Source organism: Globicephala melas, chromosome 6, assembly GCF_963455315.2.
Source record: "Globicephala melas chromosome 6, mGloMel1.2, whole genome shotgun sequence".
Classification (NCBI taxonomy): Eukaryota; Metazoa; Chordata; class Mammalia; order Artiodactyla; family Delphinidae; genus Globicephala; species Globicephala melas.
Genome location: NC_083319.1, coordinates 1,360,468 through 1,380,164, shown reverse-complemented (window position 1 = coordinate 1,380,164; position 19,697 = coordinate 1,360,468). Strand labels below are relative to the sequence as shown.

Genomic DNA, 19,697 nt, shown 5'->3' with positions numbered 1-19,697 from the left:
CCCTGAGGGATGACTACCCTTGGGGGTAGGAAGCCTCCAGCAGGCCCAGCCCTCCGTGTGCCATGCCCTATCCAGGTGGGACCAGCACGGCCACCATCCTGTGTGCCCAGTCCAGCCCTCTGAGGGCAGCTGTGTGTCCCTGCTCCCACCTGACACCCAACCCTAACCCCACAGGCCACTCCCCGCCAGCTGTCAGCAGGGCCCTGCCCCGCCCGCAACCCCACAGGTGCCCAGAGGATTGCTCCCTCCGAGGGCGTGCAGGCGGAAGCGGGGCCTGGTGGCCGGGCCTCCCCCTCCCCAGTTGCCGTGCCTAGAGAGCTTCGCACCCACGAGGCCGTGGGCCATCGATCAGTGGGCAGGTGTTGGGGGCTGGACCCCAGATACCTTAGGGGCTCCCTTTAGCCCAGAGTTTGTGAGGTCGACTGTCCCTGTAGTACCTGCTAACATGGGGACCATACTGACCGTACTGCCCAGGGCCCCTCATCTGACGGACCCACAGTGTGGCAGGTCCCGGCCTTCGGAGCCAAGGGCATCGGTGACCTGCCCCTCTGCCAAGCTAGAATATTTCCTGCTCAGTATCGTGTGTGGGAGGGGCCTGGAGGGAGGCTGTCACCATGCAGTTCATGGGTGTGCAGAGCTGCCCAGAGCAGCAGCAGCAGCCTCTGGACATTGGAGGTGGGGAGCGCAAGAGTGTGCGCTTGCATGGGGAAGCTGGACATCCTGGGGACAGGAGGCTGCAGGCACTCAGGTGGTGCCCATCTGGACCCAGGTACCTGGGGAGGGCTTGGCACCTCCAGCACGGCAGCGCAGAGGCCAGCAGGGCGGGGAGCCGCCCATCTGCTCCTGCCCGGGCTGAACCGAGGCTTGAATTCCGGGAGTTGTCTGCTGTGCGGGCCAGGGCTTGGGCCTTCTCCAGGCTTCAGCTCCAAGGCCTGCCAGGCCACCAGCTGCCCTTGGGCAGGTGTCCTGGAGATGGGGGCTGGCAGGACCGGCCAGGTGCCCCCTGGACCCGGGTCCCCTCGTTAGACCCCAGGCCTGCCCTTGAGGCTGCAGAGAGCCCGTCACCTCGCGCCCAGCCACAGCCCCAACCTGGAGCCAGCGGGGCACACGCGTCCCCGGCCCACGGCGCGGCCCCTTTAAGTGCAGTCCTGCCAGTCGCCATTGGGGGCAGCACTGAGCGGCCCGGCGGCCTCGCGCCGCTGCCTGGAAGCTTCTGCTGGTGCCGGGGACGCGGCGGCAGCGCGGGGGACGGCAGAGCTCGCCGGGCCTGCGCAGCCCACCGGGCAAGGTGGGGGAGCACCGCCCAGGTAAGGGGTCGAGGCCGCTGCCCCGCGGGTCTTTCGCAGGTGCGGCACCTGCAAGGATGGGGGTGCCGCCCCTGGAGGACGCCGGCCCCCCACCCGGGCGCTCGGGGCAGGGGCCGGGCTGCTTGGCGGGGAGGCCACCCGCCGGGCTCATTAGGCCTAGGACCCCGGCGAGGGCGGACTGTCCCATCCCCACGGGCAGGGGTGTCGCCCGGTCTAGCTCCTCATCACAGCAGCACCAAGGCCTGGCTGTCACCTCCCTGGGGCGGAGCCTCACACCCCGTCATCCAGCCCCCAATTCCGGCCTAGCTTTAAGATGGAAGGGAGTGGGAGGGGGTGGTCCTGCAAACCAGGGGCAGTTGGGGTGCGCCTGAGGCCGAGCTGGGGGCAGGCACTGGGCCTGGGTGGCCTTGACCCAGGAGGGCAGCCCTGCCGGCAGGAAGCCCCTGGCACACCCGGGACACAGAGGGTCAACCAGACCAGAGGTCCTACCAGGTGAGGACCCAGCTCACCCTGGAGCACGCTCCCCCAGCCTGTGTGAGGAAGTGGGGACCTGTACCGCTGTCTGAGCTCCTCCCAGCCTGTCCAGGCTCTGGGTACCCAGTGAAGCCGGTGGCTCAGGTCTGAACGTGAGCCTGGTACGGAGGGCTGGACCCCAGCTCAGCCTGCATGCGGGGGCACGGAACCTCAGGTTTCCATGGCGCCTTCCCGAGCGGCTGTGGGGAGGGCCTGCCTGAGAACCGGGGGCGGCGGGGGCTTTACCCACCCACCGCCCTGCTTCCCCGGCTGGCAGCCTCCTGGCCTGGTGCTTGGCTCAGGGGCCCAGGGGCAGCCTCGAGCTCCTGGCTCGCAAGCCCCCACGTGGTCCTGCAACCAGGGCCCGGTCGCCGGCTGCAGTGTACTCACTGCAAAGATGGGGGGTCGCTCTCCCGGGCTTTTCGTGACAGCCCCAAAGATCTCAGTGGGTTTCGCCACCCCAAGATGAGGGAGAGTCAAAGGATGTTTCTGCAAAGGAAAGGGAGCTTTAGGGTCCACTGTGACCTTTGGAAGCATTACTCTGGCCTGGGCCACACGGAGAGTTGAGGGTGGGGCCGGCAAGTCCACGAGCCGAGATGCCTGGACCCGGTGGGGCCGCTTCAGGACCTGGGGCCTGACACAGCGCTGGGGGAGGACTGCCTGTCCAGCCTAGCCAGCAGGTGGGGCGGGACGATCAGGTGACTGAGTGGAGCTGCTGAAGGCCGGGGCCGGGACCTCACACTGCAGCAGTGGAGGGCTCGCTCTGCACTGGGTCTTAAGGAGGGGGCTTCAGCCACCTGCTCTGTGAAGAAGTCTGTGAAGGCCCCAAAGGAGTACCCAGTTGCTCCAGCAGTGGGCACCACGGTGGTGGTCCTGGGATCACACCCCCACTCTTCCTACCCCGCTGCTGGCCTGTCCCAGGAAAGGGGGTCTACCCAAGCCTGCCCAGTGGTCACTAGTGGGCGCAGAAGTTCGGGAACCACTGCAATGACATCCCTGTTCTGGCTGACCCGCCTCATCCCAACAGAAAGTGGCACAGAAAGGATGGTCTGGATGAGGGGGCGGGACCTGAGTGGCCGGACAGCTGGCTTCCTCCTGCAGGTGCTTCTGACGCCAGCATGGAGCAAGTCCCTGCGGCCTCGGCCAAGGCCCGTGGCCAGGGCTGCCCCGCCCACTGTGCCCCAGGTAAGCCGGGCCAGCGCTGGGGGTTAGCGGGGCCTGGGCTACAGAGGGGCCGCCCTGACCCGCGTCTCCCCTCAGGGCGAAAGCCCCAAAAGGCCGAGTGAGCTGCAGCCTGGAGGCCTCTTTTAAGATGACCCGCACGGACCCGCCGGACCTGCTGGTGTCGACCGTGTACCAGGACATCAAGGTGGCGGCCCCGGGGCCCGTGTCGAGGCCCCCGCCATGTGAGCGCCCAATGGCCCGGCCTGCTGCGCCCGCGCCTTTCAACAAGCGCCACTGCCGCAGTTTCGATTTCCTGGAGGCACTGGACCGGGAGGCCATGGAGGCCCGTCCGGAGCCGCCGCCTCCGGAGCCCGCCGCGCCGCGCGCCCGATCCCGCGACGGCGAGCCACGGCGCCGCGCCCGCTCCAAGAGCGCACCCCGCGCGGCCCCGGGCCTGGCGCCCGCACCCGCCTCGCCGCCTGTGCCGCCGCGCCGAGGCCGGGAGGCCCAGCGGGCGGCGCCGGCCGACGCATCGCCCCGCCGGGAGCCCGCGTACCCCGCGCTGCGCGCGCTCGCCAACGAGCTGCACCCCATCAAGCTGCAGCCTCAGCGGGGCGGCCCGGGCCGCATGGCGCCCCTGTGCGCCGCCGCCAACCGCTGTGCGCCGGCCGAGCCACCCGCGGGGCCGGCCCCCCACGTCCGCTGCCGCCTGGACGTCAAGCCCGACGACGCGGTGCTGCAGCATGCCGCCCGGAGCTCGAGGCCCTGCGGGCCCACCGAGACCGCGCCCTGGCCCCGCGCCGCCCCGCAGCTCCACGGCCTCACGGTGCCCGGGCCTCGCCACGTGGGGCTTTCGCTCACCCCCACCCCCAGTGACTCATACTGCGCCGACCCCCGGGCGCTGTACTGCGATGGGCCCCTTCTCGGGCCGCGAGACTACGCGGAGCGCCGGAGTCTGCCCTTCACCACCCCGCCGGGCCCCACCCAATTCTTCTACACCGAGGAACCCGAGGGCCACCCCGGTGGCTTCATGGCCAGCCCTGGACCGCCCTTCGACAGCTACTACCCCAGGCCCTTTCTGTCCGAAGAGCCACCCGGGCCCAGTCCAAGACACGGGGGCATCTACTATGCGGGGGAAGTTCGCACCTTCCCCGTCCAAGAACCACCCTCCCGTTCCTACTACGGGGAGGCCCCCCGAGCCTACGGCCCGCCCTGCGGCCCCCGCTACGCCCCCGAAGAGCCCCGGGCTCACCCCGCCGCCCGCCCCTTTTACACTGAGGACTTCGGGCGGTACCGCAATCGAGACGCCCTGACGCGGACTTACCCGCACCCGCGCAGCAGCCCGGCCTGGGGCGACTGGGGCCCGAGGCCTTACCGCACCCTGCAGGTGGCGCCTCCTCCCCCGGACCCCGGCCCGTTGCTCGCCTCGTGGCACGGCGGCACCGGCACCAGCCCACCCCGGCTAGCGACCGACAGCCGCCACTACTCGCGCTCCTGGGACAACATCCTGGCGCCCGCGCCGCGCCGCGAAGACCCACTGGGCCGCGGCCGCAGCTACGAGAACCTGCTGGGGCGCGAGGCACGGGAGCCGCGGGGCACATCCCCCGAAGGCCGGCGTCCGCCCGTCATAGTGAACCTGTCCACCTCGCCCAGACGCTACGCGGCGCTGTCGCTGTCCGAGACGTCGCTGTCGGAGAAGGGCCGTATGGGCGAGGGCCTGGCCCGAAACTGGTACGTCACGCCGGAGATCACCATCACCGACAACGACCTGCGCGCGGCTGAGCGCCCGAGCGCCAGGAGCTGGGAGCTGCTGGGGAGTCGCCCGCGGCCGCCTCCGCCCGCCGTCCCCGATGGCCCCGCCTCTGGCCGCCAGCGCAGCCTCGAACAGCTGGACGAGCTCATCACCGATCTGGTCATCGACTCGCGGCCCCCAGCCGGCCAAGCGCCCGAGCCCGCGTCCGACGGCCTGGGCCGCCAGCTGCGGCGCCTGCTAGACTCGCGACCCTCGGGCGCCGGGGTCCCGACGCGGGCACCGCGCTCGCCACCCCTGTCTGCCGGCAGCGCTGAGGAGCCCGCGGGCCCGGGTCAGGCGGCCGACGCGTCCCCGGAGCCCAGCGCCGACGAGGATGACCTGATGACGTGCTCCAATGCGCGCTGCGGGCGCACCGAGACCATGTTCAACGCCTGCCTCTACTTCAAGTCCTGCCATAGCTGCTACACCTACTACTGCTCGCGCCTCTGTCGCCGCGAGGATTGGGACGCGCACAAGGTGCGCTGCGTGTACGGCCGCGTGGGCAGCGTGTGCCGCCACGTGTTGCAGTTCTGCCGCGACAGCGGCCCAGTGCACCGCGCCTTCTCGCGCATCGCGCGCGTCGGCTTCTTGTCGCGCGGCCGCGGCGTTCTCTTCCTGGGCTTCCCGAGTCCCGGCTCCGCAGACAACTTCCTGCGCTTCGGCCTCGAGGGGCTGCTGCTGTCGCCCACCTACCTGTCGCTGCGCGAGCTGGCCATGCACGCGGCGCCACTGGGCAGCTATGCTCGGGAGCTGGCGGCCGCAGGCCGCCTCTACGAGCCGGCGGAGTGCTTCCTGCTCAGCGTGTCCGTGGCCGTGGGCCCCGGCGCTGTGCCACCCGGCGCCCCTGCCCGGCCATCTCCCGCGCCGCGCAGCCCCGGACCCACGGTGCGCAAGTTCGCCAAAGTGGCGCTGGCGGCCGGCAGCCCAGCACGGCCGCCCCCGGCGCGGGGCCGCGAACCCGACATGGAGACGTTGATCCTGACGCCGCCGCCCGGCACTGCGGGCCTGGACCAGGACGGCGAGGCGGGCCGGCGAGCACGCGAGGTGGCCTTCATCCACATCCAGCGAGAGCTGCGGCTCCGCGGCGTCTTCCTACGCCACGAGTTCCCGCGCGTCTACGAGCAGCTCTGCGAGTTCGTCGAAGCCAACCGGCGCTTCACACCCACCACCATCTACCCCACGGACCGGCGCACAGGCCGTCCCTTCATGTGCATGATCATGGCCGCCTCCGAGCCACGCGCGCTAGACTGGGTGGCCAGTGCCAACCTGTTGGATGACATTATGTGAGCCGCGAGGGCGCGCCCGGGGCCCGCCCAGTCCACCCAGGGCCCACCCTGAACCCCATCCAGTCCACCCGAGCCCTGCCCAGTCCACTTAGGCCCCGCCCAGCTCGCCAAAAGCTCCGCCCCATTGCGTTCTCCACAGGCTCCGCCTTTCCCTCCGCCTTCCTGCGAACCCCCTTCCCCCCCAACCCCCAGACCAGTCCCGCCCGGCTCCCTCTCCCCCAGCTCGCCTTCGGGCCTCCCCAAGGGCCGGTCCTCGGCCGCTTGGTGCTCCCCGCTGGGAGGCGGGGTGGGTCTGAGGACCAGCCCGCCCTGCCTTTACGCGGAGGGGTCACTGCTGCAGATCCCACCGCGCATAATCGGTTCGTCCGACCCCTGTCCGTCTGCAGGGCCTCCCTGGAACCTCTCCAACCCCGGCTCGCCCTGGTCCAGGAGCCCGAGTCGACCAAAGCCTAGTCCCGTCCCTTTAAACACACTCCCCACCCCGCCTCCTGTGGTCTGGGATGCGTCCTGCTCAGAGGCCTTTCCCCTCTAGAGGACACCCTGATTGGCCTCGGTGTGTCCGCATCCCAAGCACGTCCTGGCCTGATGGGCAGGGCCGGCGGGGACCTGCGCGTGGTGTCTCCGCTGGCCCCCATCCCTGCTGTGCCGGACCATGGCAAACTGACGGCGCTGCCCGCCCTGCTGCAGGGGTTGGGCAAGCAGCAGTGAAGGGGTACTCGGGGGTCCTCAGCCAAGGTGCAAGACACCCAGCCAGAGGGAAGGGCGTCCTGGGTGGGGGAAGCAGAGCGGACGTATGGGTAGGGGCGCTGGCCAGACCTGAGACCTGGCTGGGCATGAATCGGGCTGCCTGCCCTCACCCGACAGGATGGCCCTAGGCGTGTGCCAGGGCAGACCCGGGGTGCAAACGGCAGCGCAGGCCCTAACCACACAGGGAGGCAGGAAGCATGTATACAGGGAGGCAGGAAGCAGGTGCACAGGATGGATTTGCGGGAGGGGCCGAGGAGGCCGTCCAGCAGGGACCCTATTCCTAGGCACAGGGAGGACCAAAGAAGAGGGGCGTTCCCAGTTTGGAGCAGGGCGGGGAAAGCGTGGATGGGAGCAGGTTCGCCAGGGCGGTGGTCCACCGGAGGGGTGCGGGCGCGATTAAACAAACGCCCCCGAACGCTCGCTCTAGCCGTGCCCTGTGGTGCGGCCAGGGGGCCCGGCTCCGGCCCTCGGGAGCGCACGCTCGAGTGTCCGTCCTTCCCCGCCCTACGCCGGGGTGCCCGCTGGCCCTGGCCCGGGCTCCAAGGATGGCGAGTAACCTGGAGAGGGGGCAAGGCCGGGAGGCCGGAAGGGCCCTCCTGTAGCCCCCAGTCCCCCATTGGGGCCAGGTGGGGCATCGACTGAATTAAATTGTGGACCTCCCCCCCCAAACCCCGCCTCTGTTCCCGGCCCTCGCCCCTGACCGTGCACCCGCGCCCATCTCACTCCCCTAAATGCCTGTGCGCCCACCTCGGCTCCGCGCATTTGCACCGGCCACGCGCCCCGCTTGCCCCACCCGCCTTCGCGGCCTCCCAAACTGGCCGCCGCGCCCCCCGGCCTGGGTGCCTCCGCCTTCTGCCCCGCGCCTGAGGGCCGGCCCTCCAGGAAGGACCCTGGGCCGGGATTATTTCCAGAGGGCGAGCGCTTTCGAACCAAGGAAAATAAAACTCGAATGTAGCCATTGCTGCCTCATTCTTTGTGCGGGGGAGTGGGTGGCACGCGGGACGGAGACTTTCGGAGGCGTGGGGGGGGGGCCTTCGGAAACCTGGGAGGGACACCATGGAGCAACGCGGAGTGGGAAGCAGGAGAGAGAGGCCCTCGGCCTCGGTGGGGGACTGGAGAGGGAGGCCCTCGGGCACGGGGTGGGGGGAACCCGGAGGGAAGCCAAGGGACAGCGGGAGCGGACAGCAGGATCGGTGTAGGGGAAGGGAGGCCTTCGGTCACGTGGGGGACGGCGCCAGGGCCGGCGCGCGTCCCTTGGGCCTCATGAGCCTCCTAACCCCCACCAAAGGGGCCTGTCACACCCCCCTCCTCCCCGCAAGCTCCCTGGAAAGGAACTTTTACGGGGGCTGGATTGAGTCACCACCTACTCCCGGTCCCAAGTTCCTCTTTAAGTGGAGCCGGCGTGGTGTCTGGGCTGCAAGGAGCTGGATCGCGATTGGCCAGTCTGTGCCGCGGGTTGCCGCGTGGTTGGCTGAGGCACTGGGCTCGGGCAGCATGACCCCGCAGGATTGGTCATGGGCTCCCAGGCCCCGCCTCCCGCACTGTCGGCGCAGCCCCGGGTCGCGTGGGGGAAGGGCCGCGGGCTGCAGGGGGTGAGTGCGCTCCGGGAACATGACGGCGGCGGACCTCTCCCAGATCCCCGACGTGGACATCGACTCCGACGGCGTCTTCAAGTATGTGCTGATTCGAGTCCACGCGGTGCCGCCCTCCGGGGCCCCGGCGGGGGAGAGCAAAGAGATCGTTCGCGGCTACAAGTGGGCCGAGTACCACGGTGAGGGCGGGGCGGAGGGCCAGGGGGCGGGGTCTCCGGCGTCTGTGGGCGGGACTAGCCACGACTGCGGGCGGGGCCGAGGGGCGTAGTGGGAGGTGATCCTGTACCCGGTTTCATCCCTGGCTGGCCCAGAGGAGCGTGGAGTACCCAGAGTCTGGAGTACCCAGATGGTCCTGGAGACGAGGGGCTGCCATGGCCCGACTCCTCCCTCCTAGTCCCAGCGCCCCTGCCCGGGTGCACCCCCTCCTCCATTTCATCCCTTCCCAGAGGGTCTCCTTTCCTGGGGAGGGAGCTGCTCAGAGCGGGGCTTCAGACCCCTTCAGCCTTCAAGGGCAGCCAGGGCGCGTGCTGAGCCCCCCTTCCTATCCCAGCGGACATCTATGACAAGGTATCAGGCGAGATGCAGAAGAAAGGCTATGACTGCGTGTGCCTGGGGGGCGGGCGCATCTCCCACCAGAGCCAGGACAAGAAGATCCATGTGTACGGCTACTCCATGGTGAGCCCACAGCCTCGGGCCTGGGTGGGCCGAGGGCCCCAGTCCTGGCTTGGGGAGACCTGGCCCTCCAAGCTGCCTGACCTGGGGTGCTCAGTTTTCCGGCCCTTCTCGGCGGCAGAACCCCCCCATCCGGGGCCTGTAGGCTCCCCATTTCTCACGTGGCATGACACAGGAAGCACACAGGGTGGGAGGGAGCCGCCCCCTGCCCCTCTGCTCTGACGGTCTGCGTGCTGTTCCTGGTCCAAAAGCCTGACTGGCCGTCATCCTTTAGTGCTTTGAGGCCATCAGTGCTGGGGTGAAACTAAGAGGCCCCTGTCCCTCCCTTCACCAAGCTACCAGCAGATACACGGGGGCACCTAGAGGGGTCTGGGCCTCCAGCTAAAGGAACCTCCCTCAAGATTTGCTCACCCTGGTGGCCACGCTTCCACAGGAGAGCGCCCTGGTGTGGTCGGAGGGGATGACAGCCCCCTCCTGAGCTGGCCCCTGGTGTCCCTGCTGACCGGGCGCCCAGAGCCAGGACAGGGCTGTGAGAGCTGCCTTCTCCTTTCAGGGTTACGGTCGCGCCCAGCACTCCGTCTCCACTGAGAAGATCAAAGCCAGGTACCCTGACTACAAGGTCACCTGGGCCGACGACGGCTACTGAGGCCCACCTGAGACCAGCCACCTCCAGCGACCCACTTGGAACTCTGTTCTCAAGGCCACCTCCCAAGAGGCTGGGCTGCACCCCCTGGCACTTTGCCACCCTGGCCAGGCCTCAGTGCCCGGGGTTACCTCTCTGGGGAGAATTAAAAGCATCGTCACCTCTGCTGGTCCCTGAATGCTGTGTGTCTTGGCTTCTCTGTTCCTAGGTCACCTCTCTGTACCCCTGACTAGAATGGGGGCAGCGGGTCACTCCTGGCTGCCCCTCACCCCGCTCCACCCCTGGGGGCCCCGGGAGTGGCAGTGCACACTCAGCCCTTTGGGGCCTGATAAGGGGGCCCCTGGGCTGCTGCCCCCGTTTATGGCCTGATTGCTTCTCCACGCACCTGCTATCCCCAAGGACATCTGGGAGGAGGCCTGACGAGTCCTTACGCAAGGAGCTAGGGCTGAGTCCCTCGGGCCTGCCGAGGCGGGGACCCATCCCAGTGTGCAGGGAGGGCAGGCGCCAGCAACCACCCTCCTGGCCAGCTGCCAACTGAGGTCATGAGTCAGGCAGTCTACGACCCCTCGACTCCAAGGTCAGGTCCCACGGCCCTGCGCCGCAGCCACAGGCTCTGCTCCAAGTAAACAGGCAGGGCTTCAGACTTGGAGCTGGGAGCCCCTCTCCCAAGACCCTTCTCTTGGCGCAGGGCTGTGGGGAGCGGAGGTGCCCCTTGCCGAGGCTGTGACCCTGCCGTGCCAGCCTCCTGTGAGCCTCCAGGGCCCTCACGGGAGCCTGTCCAGGCAGGCACCATTGTGACCGCGTTTGAAAACGAGGAAAGACTTCCCCGGTGGTCCAGTGGTTAAGAATCCGTCTTGCAATGCAGGGAAGGCGGGTTCGACCCCTGGTCGGGGAGCTAAGATCCCACGTGCTGCAGGGCAGCTAAGCCCACGCACCGCAACTACTGAGCCCGTGCGCCATAACAAAAGATCCCACGTGCAGCAACTAAGACCTGACGCAGCCAATAAATAAATAAATTTTAAAACGAAGATGAGGAAACTGAGGCTCAGGTGAGACAAGCTCCCCAGGCTGCACCGTAGTAAACTGCGGGTGGAGCCTGGCTCCAAATCCTCCAGGGGGGTCGGTGCCACAAGCCCCAGAGTCTCTAGGTTCCTCTGGACCCTGTGCCTGGCAGCGTCCAGCCCACAGCGTTCAGGACACTTGCTGACGAATAGTCTGTCCATCGTTTGTAAGAGCAAGCGAAGAGGAACCCACAGGCTGAGCTATGGAGGCCAACGTCCCGGGTTGCTAGGGCTGCCCCAACCCGTGCAGGGAACTCAGGGGCTGGATGGGGGGTTTGCACAAGCTGGTTTCCTACTGGCGACCCGGGCCAGGCTGAGTTGAATTCCTAGCAGGTGTGGGGTCAGAGACCCCGGGAGAAGCGGCCGAGGCCGGTGTCACTCGGTGCTGTCTCCAGTGGGGCCTCCACCCGGCAGGGCTGGGCAGCAGTGGGCATGATGGTCGGAGCCTGACCTTTGGCCTGAAGGAGCCAGGCAGGTGGGAGCCCACCTAGGCCAGGGGCCCCTCTCCTGGATGCTTTTACAGCCGGGTGCCCATCCTTGTCAGCGCAGGGCGGGGCCAGGCGAGGGGCCGCAGGTACAGATGGGGCTGAGCCCCACTCTCCGATTAGAGCAGAGTCAGCCGGTGGGGCCTCGGGCTGATGACCAGGAAAAGTGCCCACCAGGCTGGCCGGTGCACACACTGCCCCTTGGTCTCCCTTCCTCTGGCCTGACCATGTCTCTGCCCGGCCACCTCCTGCCCGTCTTGGTCCTGCTCCTGGGTGAGTCGTCGGGTCTGGCTCCCGAAGCAGGAGTGTCCGGGGGCTCGGGTGCTGGGCCTACAGAGAAGGAGGGGTTCAGGCCCTGGACGGCCTGCAGTGGGGGACGCAGGCGAGCCCTTGGGGTCCTGGGGATGGCCCCGCCGGGGAAGGGTGCTGCTCTCCCTGGCCTCCATCTCCACCTGGGCTCCAAGGTGAGAGGGCCCTGAAGGCAGATGGTAGTCAGCCACTCTTGACCTGGACAGAGCTCTGGGGGGCCTGGGCCACCCGTTGATGCAGCCCCTTGAGGGGGCCCCCTGCTGGCAGCCCCTCCGGTTTCTTGCTGGGCTCCTGTTCTCTTCCCCAGGGAGTGTCCCACATCAGGGGTCCTTGGTCCCTTGCTCGCCCATGCACCCCCCATCCTGGCACGCAGGCAGCCTCCCCAGGTTCAGTCATTCTCTGCTTGGCCCTGACAGGGACCCCCCAGGTGGCAGTTCTCTGGGTTCCAGGCCCCCAGACACAGACCCAGCCCCCTCCCTGCATGACTTCCTGGCCTGGACCCCAAAGCAGTGTGACCTATGTCCCGGGACGCCCGAGTCTGAGCAGTTTCTGGGCCATGGAACAGTCCCAGGCAAACTGGGATGTGGTGTCTCCCTACCCCAGGCCACCTGGCTGTCTCTCTGCTGGCAGCAAGGTCCCCGGGCTGGGCCTGGGGCCCCAGCCGCTGCAGACCCCCCCGCGAGGCCGTGTGCAACTTTGTGTGTGACTGCAGGGGCTGCCCCGACGAGGCCCAGTGCGGTGAGCCGGGGCCGGGCGGGGAGCGGGCAGGGCCGGCGCCTGCAGGCACCCCACCTGACCACCTGCCCTGCAGGTTACCACGGGGCCTCACCCACCCTGGGCGCCCCCTTCGCCTGCGACTTCGAGCAGGACTCCTGTGGCTGGCGGGACATAAGCACCTCGGGCTACAGCTGGCTCCGAGACCGGGCAGGGGCCACGCCGGAGGGTCCAGGGCCGCGCTCGGACCACACTCTGGGCACTGACCTCGGTGAGGCCTGGGCGGGTCTCCACACTAGCCCTCCCCTCTGTGCTTCCCGCCCGGTCTCCTGACCTCTCGGCCCGGCCAGGCTGGTACGCGGCTGCTGGCACACACCGTGGGAGAGAGGTGGCCACCGCAGCCCTGCGCTCCCCAACCCTGCGTGAGGCAGCCCCCTCCTGTGAGCTGAGCCTCTGGTACCACGTGGCCTCTGAAGGTGCGGGCCCAGGACCGTGCGCCCCACGTGCGGGTCCCGAGGGGAGGGACCGGAAAAGGAAGGGGAGCTGCCGCAGAGACGGGAGGGCGCCCCCAGGACGGGACGGGCAGGGGTCCTGGGGCAGGGCGCAGCAGCCACCGGGCGGGGGGAGGGGTCCCGGGGCCTGAGATGCCTGGGACGCCCCACTGCAGGTGTGGCCGAGCTGCGGCTGGAGCTGACCCACGGTGTGGAGACGCTGACCCTGTGGCGGAGCTCGGGGCCCTGGGTCCCCGGCTGGCAGGAGCTGGTGGTGCCCACCGGCCGCATCCAGGGTGACTTCAGGGTGAGACGGGGACGGTCGCGTGGTGGGGGCAGCGAGAAGGGTCTGAGCTCTGCCTGAGATCCCAGGGACCTCGCTCTCTTCAGGTGACCTTCTCTGCCACCCGAAACGCCACCCGCAGGGGTGCTGTGGCCTTGGACGACGTGGCCTTCTGGAGCTGTGGGTTGCCCAGTAAGGTCCCCAGGCCGTGAACACACCCCTGGGTGGGGGAGGGGTTAGCAGGAGCCCGTGGTCCCCTCATTCCGGCCTTGAGCCTCTCCCCAAGCTGCCCTGACCCGGAGCCTTGGGGTGGGGTGGTGGGTTAACCCTCCCCCACCCTAGCCCCGCAGGCGCACTGCCCCCTTGGGCATCACCATTGCCAGAACAAGGCCTGCGTGGAGCCCCACCAGCTGTGCGACGGGGAGGACAACTGCGGCGACGGTTCAGATGAAGACACGCCCACCTGCAGTGAGCCGGGGCTGGCGGGGCCACGGGCGGGGGTTGTCCCTTGGCACGGTCCTTCTGGGGGTGAGGCAGCTCCTGTCCACCCGGAGCTGGGGCCATCAGCACAGGCCCGGGGAGGCAGGGGGCCCAGGGAGGAGGCCCCGCGTGGTAGCCGGAGCCCCGCTTCCCGCCCTAGACCACCACACGGCCACCGATTTTGAGAGGGGCCTGGGCCTGTGGAACCGCTCAGAGGGCTGGGCCCGGAACCACAGCGCGGGCGGTCCGCAGCACCCCGCCTGGCCGCACCGTGACCACAGCCGGAACAGCGCGCAGGGTGAGGCCCCCCGGGGACCCCGGCCGCCACCCGGGCCACGCTCGGCCACAGCACCCCTGCCAGCCCGGCTCACGCCTGCTGTCTCCCCAGGCTCCTTCCTGGTGGCCGTGGCAGAGCCCAGCGCCCCAGCCATCCTCTCCAGCCCCGAGTTCCAGGCCTCGGCCCCCGAGAAGTGCTCGGTGAGGCGGGTGGAGGACACAGGGTGGCCACCCTGATCGCCCAGGCCCTGGAGAGCCTCCCCTGACATGCTCACTCCCCTTCCAGCTCACCTTCTATCACTACCTGCACGGGTCCGAGGCCGGCTGCCTCCAGGTGTTCCTGCAGACGCGGAGCGCTGGCGCCCCCCAGGCCGCTGTCCTGCTGCGCAGGCGCCACGGGGAACTGGGGGCCGCCTGGGTCCGAGACCGCGTTGACATCCAGAGCAAGCACCCCTTTCGGGTGAGGCTGGCGAGGGCAGCACCATGCAGGGACGTGGGGAGGTCCAGGGGCCCCTCAGGGAGTCCGGTCTGGGCCCCTCCGCTGTCTCAGCAGGAAGGCAAGCCAGAGGGGAGGAGGGGCTGCCCGCCGAGGCCCCTCCTGCAGGGCTGGGGTGGTGACGGGAGGGAGCGTCCAGCGATAGACAGGTACGAGGTGTGGGTCGTGGGGAGAGGGCTCGAGGGAGCAGACCCAGGGATGACAGAGCCGCCTCCGCCCTCAGATCCTCCTGGCCGGGCAGACGGGCCCGGGGGGCGTCGTGGGCCTGGATGACCTCATCCTGTCTGACCACTGCAAACCAGTCCCAGGTGAGCCTGCTGGGCACCCCCCCGCCCCCCCGTGAGGAGAGGCACAGCCCCCACCCACCTGCCTGATCCCTGCTGTGCCCCCACAGAGGTGGCTGGCCCACCTCCTGGGCTCTGGGCTCCAGGTCCCCGGTCCCAGCTGTCCAGCCTGCAGCCCTGGAATTTCTGCGAGCCCGGACATCTCTTGTGTGGGGAGCTGTGTGTCCCCCCGGAGCAGCTGTGTGACTTCCAGCAGCAGTGCCCTGGGGGCGAGGACGAGCAGGAATGCGGTAAGAGGCGGAGCTGGGTGCGGGGAGCCCTCACCTCCCTTCCCCCAGACCAGCCCCGCTCGCAGTGGTGGGCGGGACCCTTCACACCGGCTGCCATTGCAGGCACCACGGACTTCGAGTCCCCCTCGGCCGGGGGCTGGGAGGACGCCAGTGTGGGGCGGCTGCAGTGGGTGCGTCTCCCGGCCCAGGACAGCGGGAGCCCTGGCATGGACGCCAGCGGGGCCGCTGGTGAGGCCCAAGTGCCCCGCCCAGGGCAGCCTGCAGCCTGCCTTCCAACTGCACCCGCACAAGGGTCCCCGCTCTGCTTCTTTTCACTGGGGAGGGTCTCTGAATTGGGGGGTGTCCCCCATTCTCAGGAATCAGCTCTGAGACGCCTGCTCTTCCCCAGGGCACTTCCTGTCCGTGCAGAGGGCCTGGGGGCAGCTGGCAGAGCAGGCCCGCGTCCTCACACCCACCCTGGGCCCCTCTGGCCCCCGCTGTGAACTCCACATGGCTTACTATTTTCAGAGTCACCCCCAAGGTACCGCTGTCCCTCCAGGCCCTCTGCCCAGCCCTGGGGCGGAGGTGGGGCGGGCCAGCCCACAGTGACCCCTTACCAGGCTTCCTGGAGCTGGTCGTGGTGGAAGGCAGCAGCCGTGAGCTGGTGTGGCAGGCCGCGGGCAGCAGCTCCGGGGGCTGGAAAGTGGACACAGTCCTTCTCGGGGCTCGCCACCGGCCCTTCCGGGTGAGGCGGGCAGCCTGGGGCGGGGGGCGAGGGGCACGCGGAGCCGGCCCTGACTTACCGGCCCGTCCCCCGCGCCCCCGTAAAGCTGGAGTTCGTTGGGCTGCTGGACCTGGATGGCCCTGGCCAGCAGGGCGCTGGGGTGGACAGCGTGACCCTGAAGGACTGCAGCCCTGAGGCGGTCACCGAGAAAGGTGACCACCGTGGCCCAGTCCCCACCCAGGGGCCTCCCACCCAGGCCTCCTCGAGGAACCCCCGGGAGTCCCCAGTCCGGGAGCAAGTCTCTCCCACCCTCTCGGGGCTCAGGAGGGGTGCAGGGGCTGCTGACCCCCCAGTGCCTTACCCCCAGAGATCTCCTGTAACTTTGAGCGGGGCACCTGCGGCTGGCACACTGGCCACCTCACAGATGCCCACTGGCACCGAGTCGAGAGCCGTGGCCCTGGGTACGACCACACCACAGGCCAAGGTGAGGCAGGGGCGCCCCGACCTGGGGGCGGCTCTCAGACTCGGAGCGGCCTCCCATACCCACCCCGGGGGCCTCCCAGACCGGACTCCCAGGGGGCAGAGGGGAGCTCTGGGCTGAGTGTCCCCAGCCTGGCGTCTCTGCGGCTCAGCCCCACGGCCCGCCTGCAGGCCACTTCATGCTCCTAGACCCCACGGAACCCCCAGCCCAGGGCCCCGGTGCTCACCTGCTCACCTGGCCCCAGTCACCCGCGGCCGCTCAGGAGTGCCTCTCCTTCTGGTACCACCTCTATGGGCCCCAGATCGGTGAGACCCCGTGCTGGGCGGGGCCGCGGTGGAGGCCCACGGGGGGCTCGAGTTCTGTCTCTGGGCCCATCGGGGCTCTAGGAGGGGTGAGAGGCAGGAGTCGGGGTCTTGTCCCCTCCAAACCCTGCCTCCCCCTAGGGACTCTGCGCCTGGCAATGAGGCGAGAAGGGGAGAGAGAAAGGCACCTGTGGTCGCGGTCTGGCACCCACGGCAACCGCTGGCATGAGGCCTGGGCCACCCTCCACCACCCGCAGGACTCCAGCGCCAAGTACCAAGTGAGGCCCGGTGCCCGGCAGAGGTGGGCAGGGCAAGGCCCCAGACAGCTGACCCCCCGCTGTCCCCCAGCTGCTGTTCGAGGGCCTCCGGGACGGGTACCACGGCACCATGGCGCTGGACGACATGACTGTGCGGCCCGGGCCCTGCTGGGCCCCCAAGCGCTGCTCCTTCGAGGACTCGGCCTGCGGCTTCTCCACGGGGGGCCGGGGCCTCTGGACACGCCAGACCAATGCCACGGGCCAGGCGGCCCGGGGCCCCCCCGCAGACCACACCACAGAGACGGCTCAGGGTGCCAGCAGGGGGTGGGGCAGAGGCGTGGGGTGGGGGTGGGGAGCTGGGGGGCAGGGGCGGGGCGGGGGGGGCCGGCAGGCTGACGCTGGAACCCCCCAGGGCACTACATGGTGGTGGACATGAGCCCGCAGGCCCTGCCCCGTGGCCACGTGGCTTCCCTGATTTCAGAGGAGCACAGGCCCCTGGCCCAGGCCGCCTGCCTGACCTTCTGGTACCACCTGAGCCTCCGCAACCCAGGTGAGGGGCTGCCGGGAGCGGGGCCCGTGGGTCCCTCAGGCCCCTGCTGGAGGCCGCTCGGGAGCCGCCCCTGCCGCTGACCGGGGCTGTGGCTGCTCGGGTGGCAGGCACGCTGAGGGTCCACGTGGAGGAGGCTGAGAGGAGGCAGGTGCTCAGCATCGGCACCGATGGAGGTTTTGCCTGGCGCCTGGGCAGCGTGGACTTGCAGGCCGAGCGGGCCTGGAGGGTGAGCGGGGTGGAGGGCCTTCCTCACCCCCAAGGGCCATCCAGTACCGACCGGAAGCGAGCCCCCCGCCCTGTGCCCGCCCAGGTGGTGTTTGAGGCCGTGGCTGCCGGCGTGGAGCGCTCCTACATCGCGCTGGACGACCTGCTCCTCCAGGATGGGCCCTGCCCTCGGCCAGGTGGGAGCCCGTGGCCTGGCCCCGGGGCCTGCCTGGCTCCTGGAGGCGCCCGGCCTGGCCTCTACCCCCGCAGCGGCGCTGCCCGGGGACGGGGCGCCTCGGCTTATTGCCCAAGTCCCTTGCAGCTTCCTGTGACTTTGAGGCTGGTCTGTGTGGCTGGAACCATCTGCCCTGGCCTGGCCTGGGCGGGTACAGCTGGGACTGGAGCAGTGGCGCTGCGCCCTCCCGCTACCCCCAGCCGCCTGTGGACCACACCCTGGGCACAGAGGCAGGTGGGTCTGAGTCGGGAAGGGACCCCAGCGCCATACACACCCCCGGCCACACACCTCACTCACCCCAGTCCGGGCCAACCGGCCAGCCCAGCCAGGCTCCCGCCAGGGTCAGAGGCCAAAGGTCAGGGGGGCCTGGCTCCATCCGGTCCACGGGGCACCGTGCCCTCTCTCGTTGCCAGGCCACTTTGCTCTCTTCGAAACGGGCGTGCTGGGCCCGGGGGGCCGAGCGGCCTGGCTGCGCAGCCAGCCACTGCCCGCCACCGAGGCCTCCTGCCTCCGCTTCTGGTACCACATGGGCTTTCCTGAGCGTTTCTGTGAGTCGGGCCGGCAGCGAGCGTGGTGGGGGCACCGGGCACGGGGGCAGCCCCGCCTCCCGCCGGGTCGGGGGTCTGACACCTGGCCCCCTGCTCTCAGACAAGGGTGAGCTGAGGGTGCTCCTGAGCAGCGCCCGGGGTCAGCTGGCCGTGTGGGGCGCGGGCGGGCGCCTGCGGCACCAGTGGCTGGAAGGCCAGGTGGAAGTGGCCAGCGCCGAGGAGTTCCAGGTGAGGCCGGACCGCCCAGAGCCGGGGGACCTCAGGGGGCTCAGGAGCTCAGGAGGGGCCATCCTCCTCCTCGGGCCCACCCAGCCTCTTCTCCCTCCCGGTTAGATTGTGTTTGAAGCCACTCTGGGCGGCCAGCCAGCCCTGGGGCCCATTGCCCTGGATGACGTTGAGTACCTGGCCGGGCAACGTTGCCAGCTGCCTACACCCAGCCAGGGTAAGCCCTGCCCCGGGTCTGGGCCTTCACCAGCTTCGGTGGTTCACGGCCCACGTGGCTGCCAGCGGCCTGCTCCTGGCCCAAGAGACCAGGAGAGCCACCGGGCCGGGCCCTGCACCGTCCCCTCGCTCGCCCGCTGTGCCCCATGCCGGGCTGGGCCGCCCCTGGCCCCTGTTCGCTCAGGACTGGGGCGCCCCTCCCCGACCTCTGCACTCCGCGCCCCCACGTCCGGTCAGGCCAGAGGCCACAGCCAGCCTCTTGCTGCAGCACCCGCGGCTGCTGGTGTTCTGTGACAAAGGCGGGGTGGGGCCCTAGCCTGGGGCCTCGATTCCCCCAGCTCCGCAGCTGGCAGCCGCCTGCCCACCAGGGCCCGGCCTCAGCTGGGAGCCTTGTGTGGGCACGACCGGCGCCCCTCCTTTAGCAGGGGGCGCAGAAGTCCTCAGGGCTGTGGGGACGGCCGTGCCCGGGCGTGGGGCTGACAGGGAGGGCTCGGATCCCGGGTCACGCACCCCACACCCACAGGAGACACAGCAGTGGCCACGTCGGTGCCAGCGGTGGTTGGTGGCACCCTCCTCCTCCTCATGCTGCTGGTGTTGCTTGGACTTGCGGGACGGCGCTGGCTGCAGAACAGGGGGGGCTGCCCCTTCTGGGGGGAGACGGACACCGTGGCCCCCAGCTTTGACAACATTCTCTTCAACGCGGTAGGAGCCCTGGGGGGGGGTGGCGGGCAGGAGCCCCTGAGCCCTGCACTCGGCTGGACGGTGAACAGGACCCTCCCACACGCGGGGCCACCGCTGCCCGGTGGCCACAGATCTCCTCCTTCCTCCTAGGGCCATGTCACCCTGCCAGCATCGGTCACCAATGACCAGTAGATGACGCAGAGAAGACCCCGTGGCCCAGGGACCAACACCTTTCCCACCCCCCAGGAGGCGTCGAGCCCCTGCATCCCTCACCCTCACAGGGGCCGCAGCTACATACCCCAGCAATAAGTGGCCCGGCCCACAAGGGACCCCCCGCTGGCCAGCCAAGGTTGAGGCCAGCAGGAAGCGGGGGCTCCCCGGGCTCCCCGACCTGCCCAAGAGGATGTGCT

The 19,697-nt window shown here is 69.5% G+C and overlaps 3 protein-coding genes across 7 annotated transcripts; all 3 read left to right on the top strand.

Annotated features, from left to right (window-relative positions):
• Positions 1–26: 26 nt before the first annotated feature.
• AJM1 (apical junction component 1 homolog) lies at positions 27–7,761 on the top strand. Of its 5 annotated transcripts, none has more exons than XM_060300131.1 (3): positions 27–1,307; positions 2,922–3,005; positions 3,081–7,761. In XM_060300131.1, the coding sequence occupies exon 3, from the start codon at positions 3,133–3,135 to the stop codon at positions 6,061–6,063; it is 2,931 nt and encodes a 976-aa protein (XP_060156114.1). In that variant the 5' UTR covers positions 27–1,307; positions 2,922–3,005; positions 3,081–3,132; the 3' UTR covers positions 6,064–7,761. The 5 variants fall into 5 exon arrangements, with proteins under 5 accessions (XP_060156114.1, XP_030694116.1, XP_060156112.1 ...); XM_030838256.2 differs by having other exon boundaries at positions 2,848–3,005; XM_060300129.1 differs by having other exon boundaries at positions 2,742–3,005.
• Positions 7,762–8,352: 591 nt separating this feature from the next.
• Positions 8,353–9,888, top strand: PHPT1 (phosphohistidine phosphatase 1). The gene is made up of 3 exons (XM_030838261.3): positions 8,353–8,580; positions 8,952–9,076; positions 9,627–9,888. Exons 1-3 carry the CDS (start codon positions 8,421–8,423, stop codon positions 9,717–9,719), a joined length of 378 nt encoding a protein of 125 aa, XP_030694121.2. The 5' UTR covers positions 8,353–8,420; the 3' UTR covers positions 9,720–9,888.
• A 1,601-nt stretch (positions 9,889–11,489) lies between these two features.
• Positions 11,490–19,479, top strand: MAMDC4 (MAM domain containing 4). Its single transcript, XM_060299900.1, has 27 exons — positions 11,490–11,535; positions 12,202–12,309; positions 12,383–12,556; positions 12,636–12,761; positions 12,953–13,083; positions 13,167–13,251; positions 13,402–13,527; positions 13,700–13,837; positions 13,928–14,016; positions 14,102–14,275; positions 14,535–14,619; positions 14,706–14,885; positions 14,988–15,113; positions 15,274–15,405; positions 15,956–16,072; positions 16,240–16,374; positions 16,513–16,649; positions 16,720–16,939; positions 17,041–17,178; positions 17,286–17,404; positions 17,489–17,579; positions 17,705–17,851; positions 18,031–18,165; positions 18,266–18,393; positions 18,499–18,607; positions 19,130–19,308; positions 19,438–19,479. The coding sequence occupies exons 1-27, from the start codon at positions 11,490–11,492 to the stop codon at positions 19,477–19,479; spliced, it is 3,417 nt and encodes a 1,138-aa protein (XP_060155883.1).
• Positions 19,480–19,697: the final 218 nt, after the last annotated feature.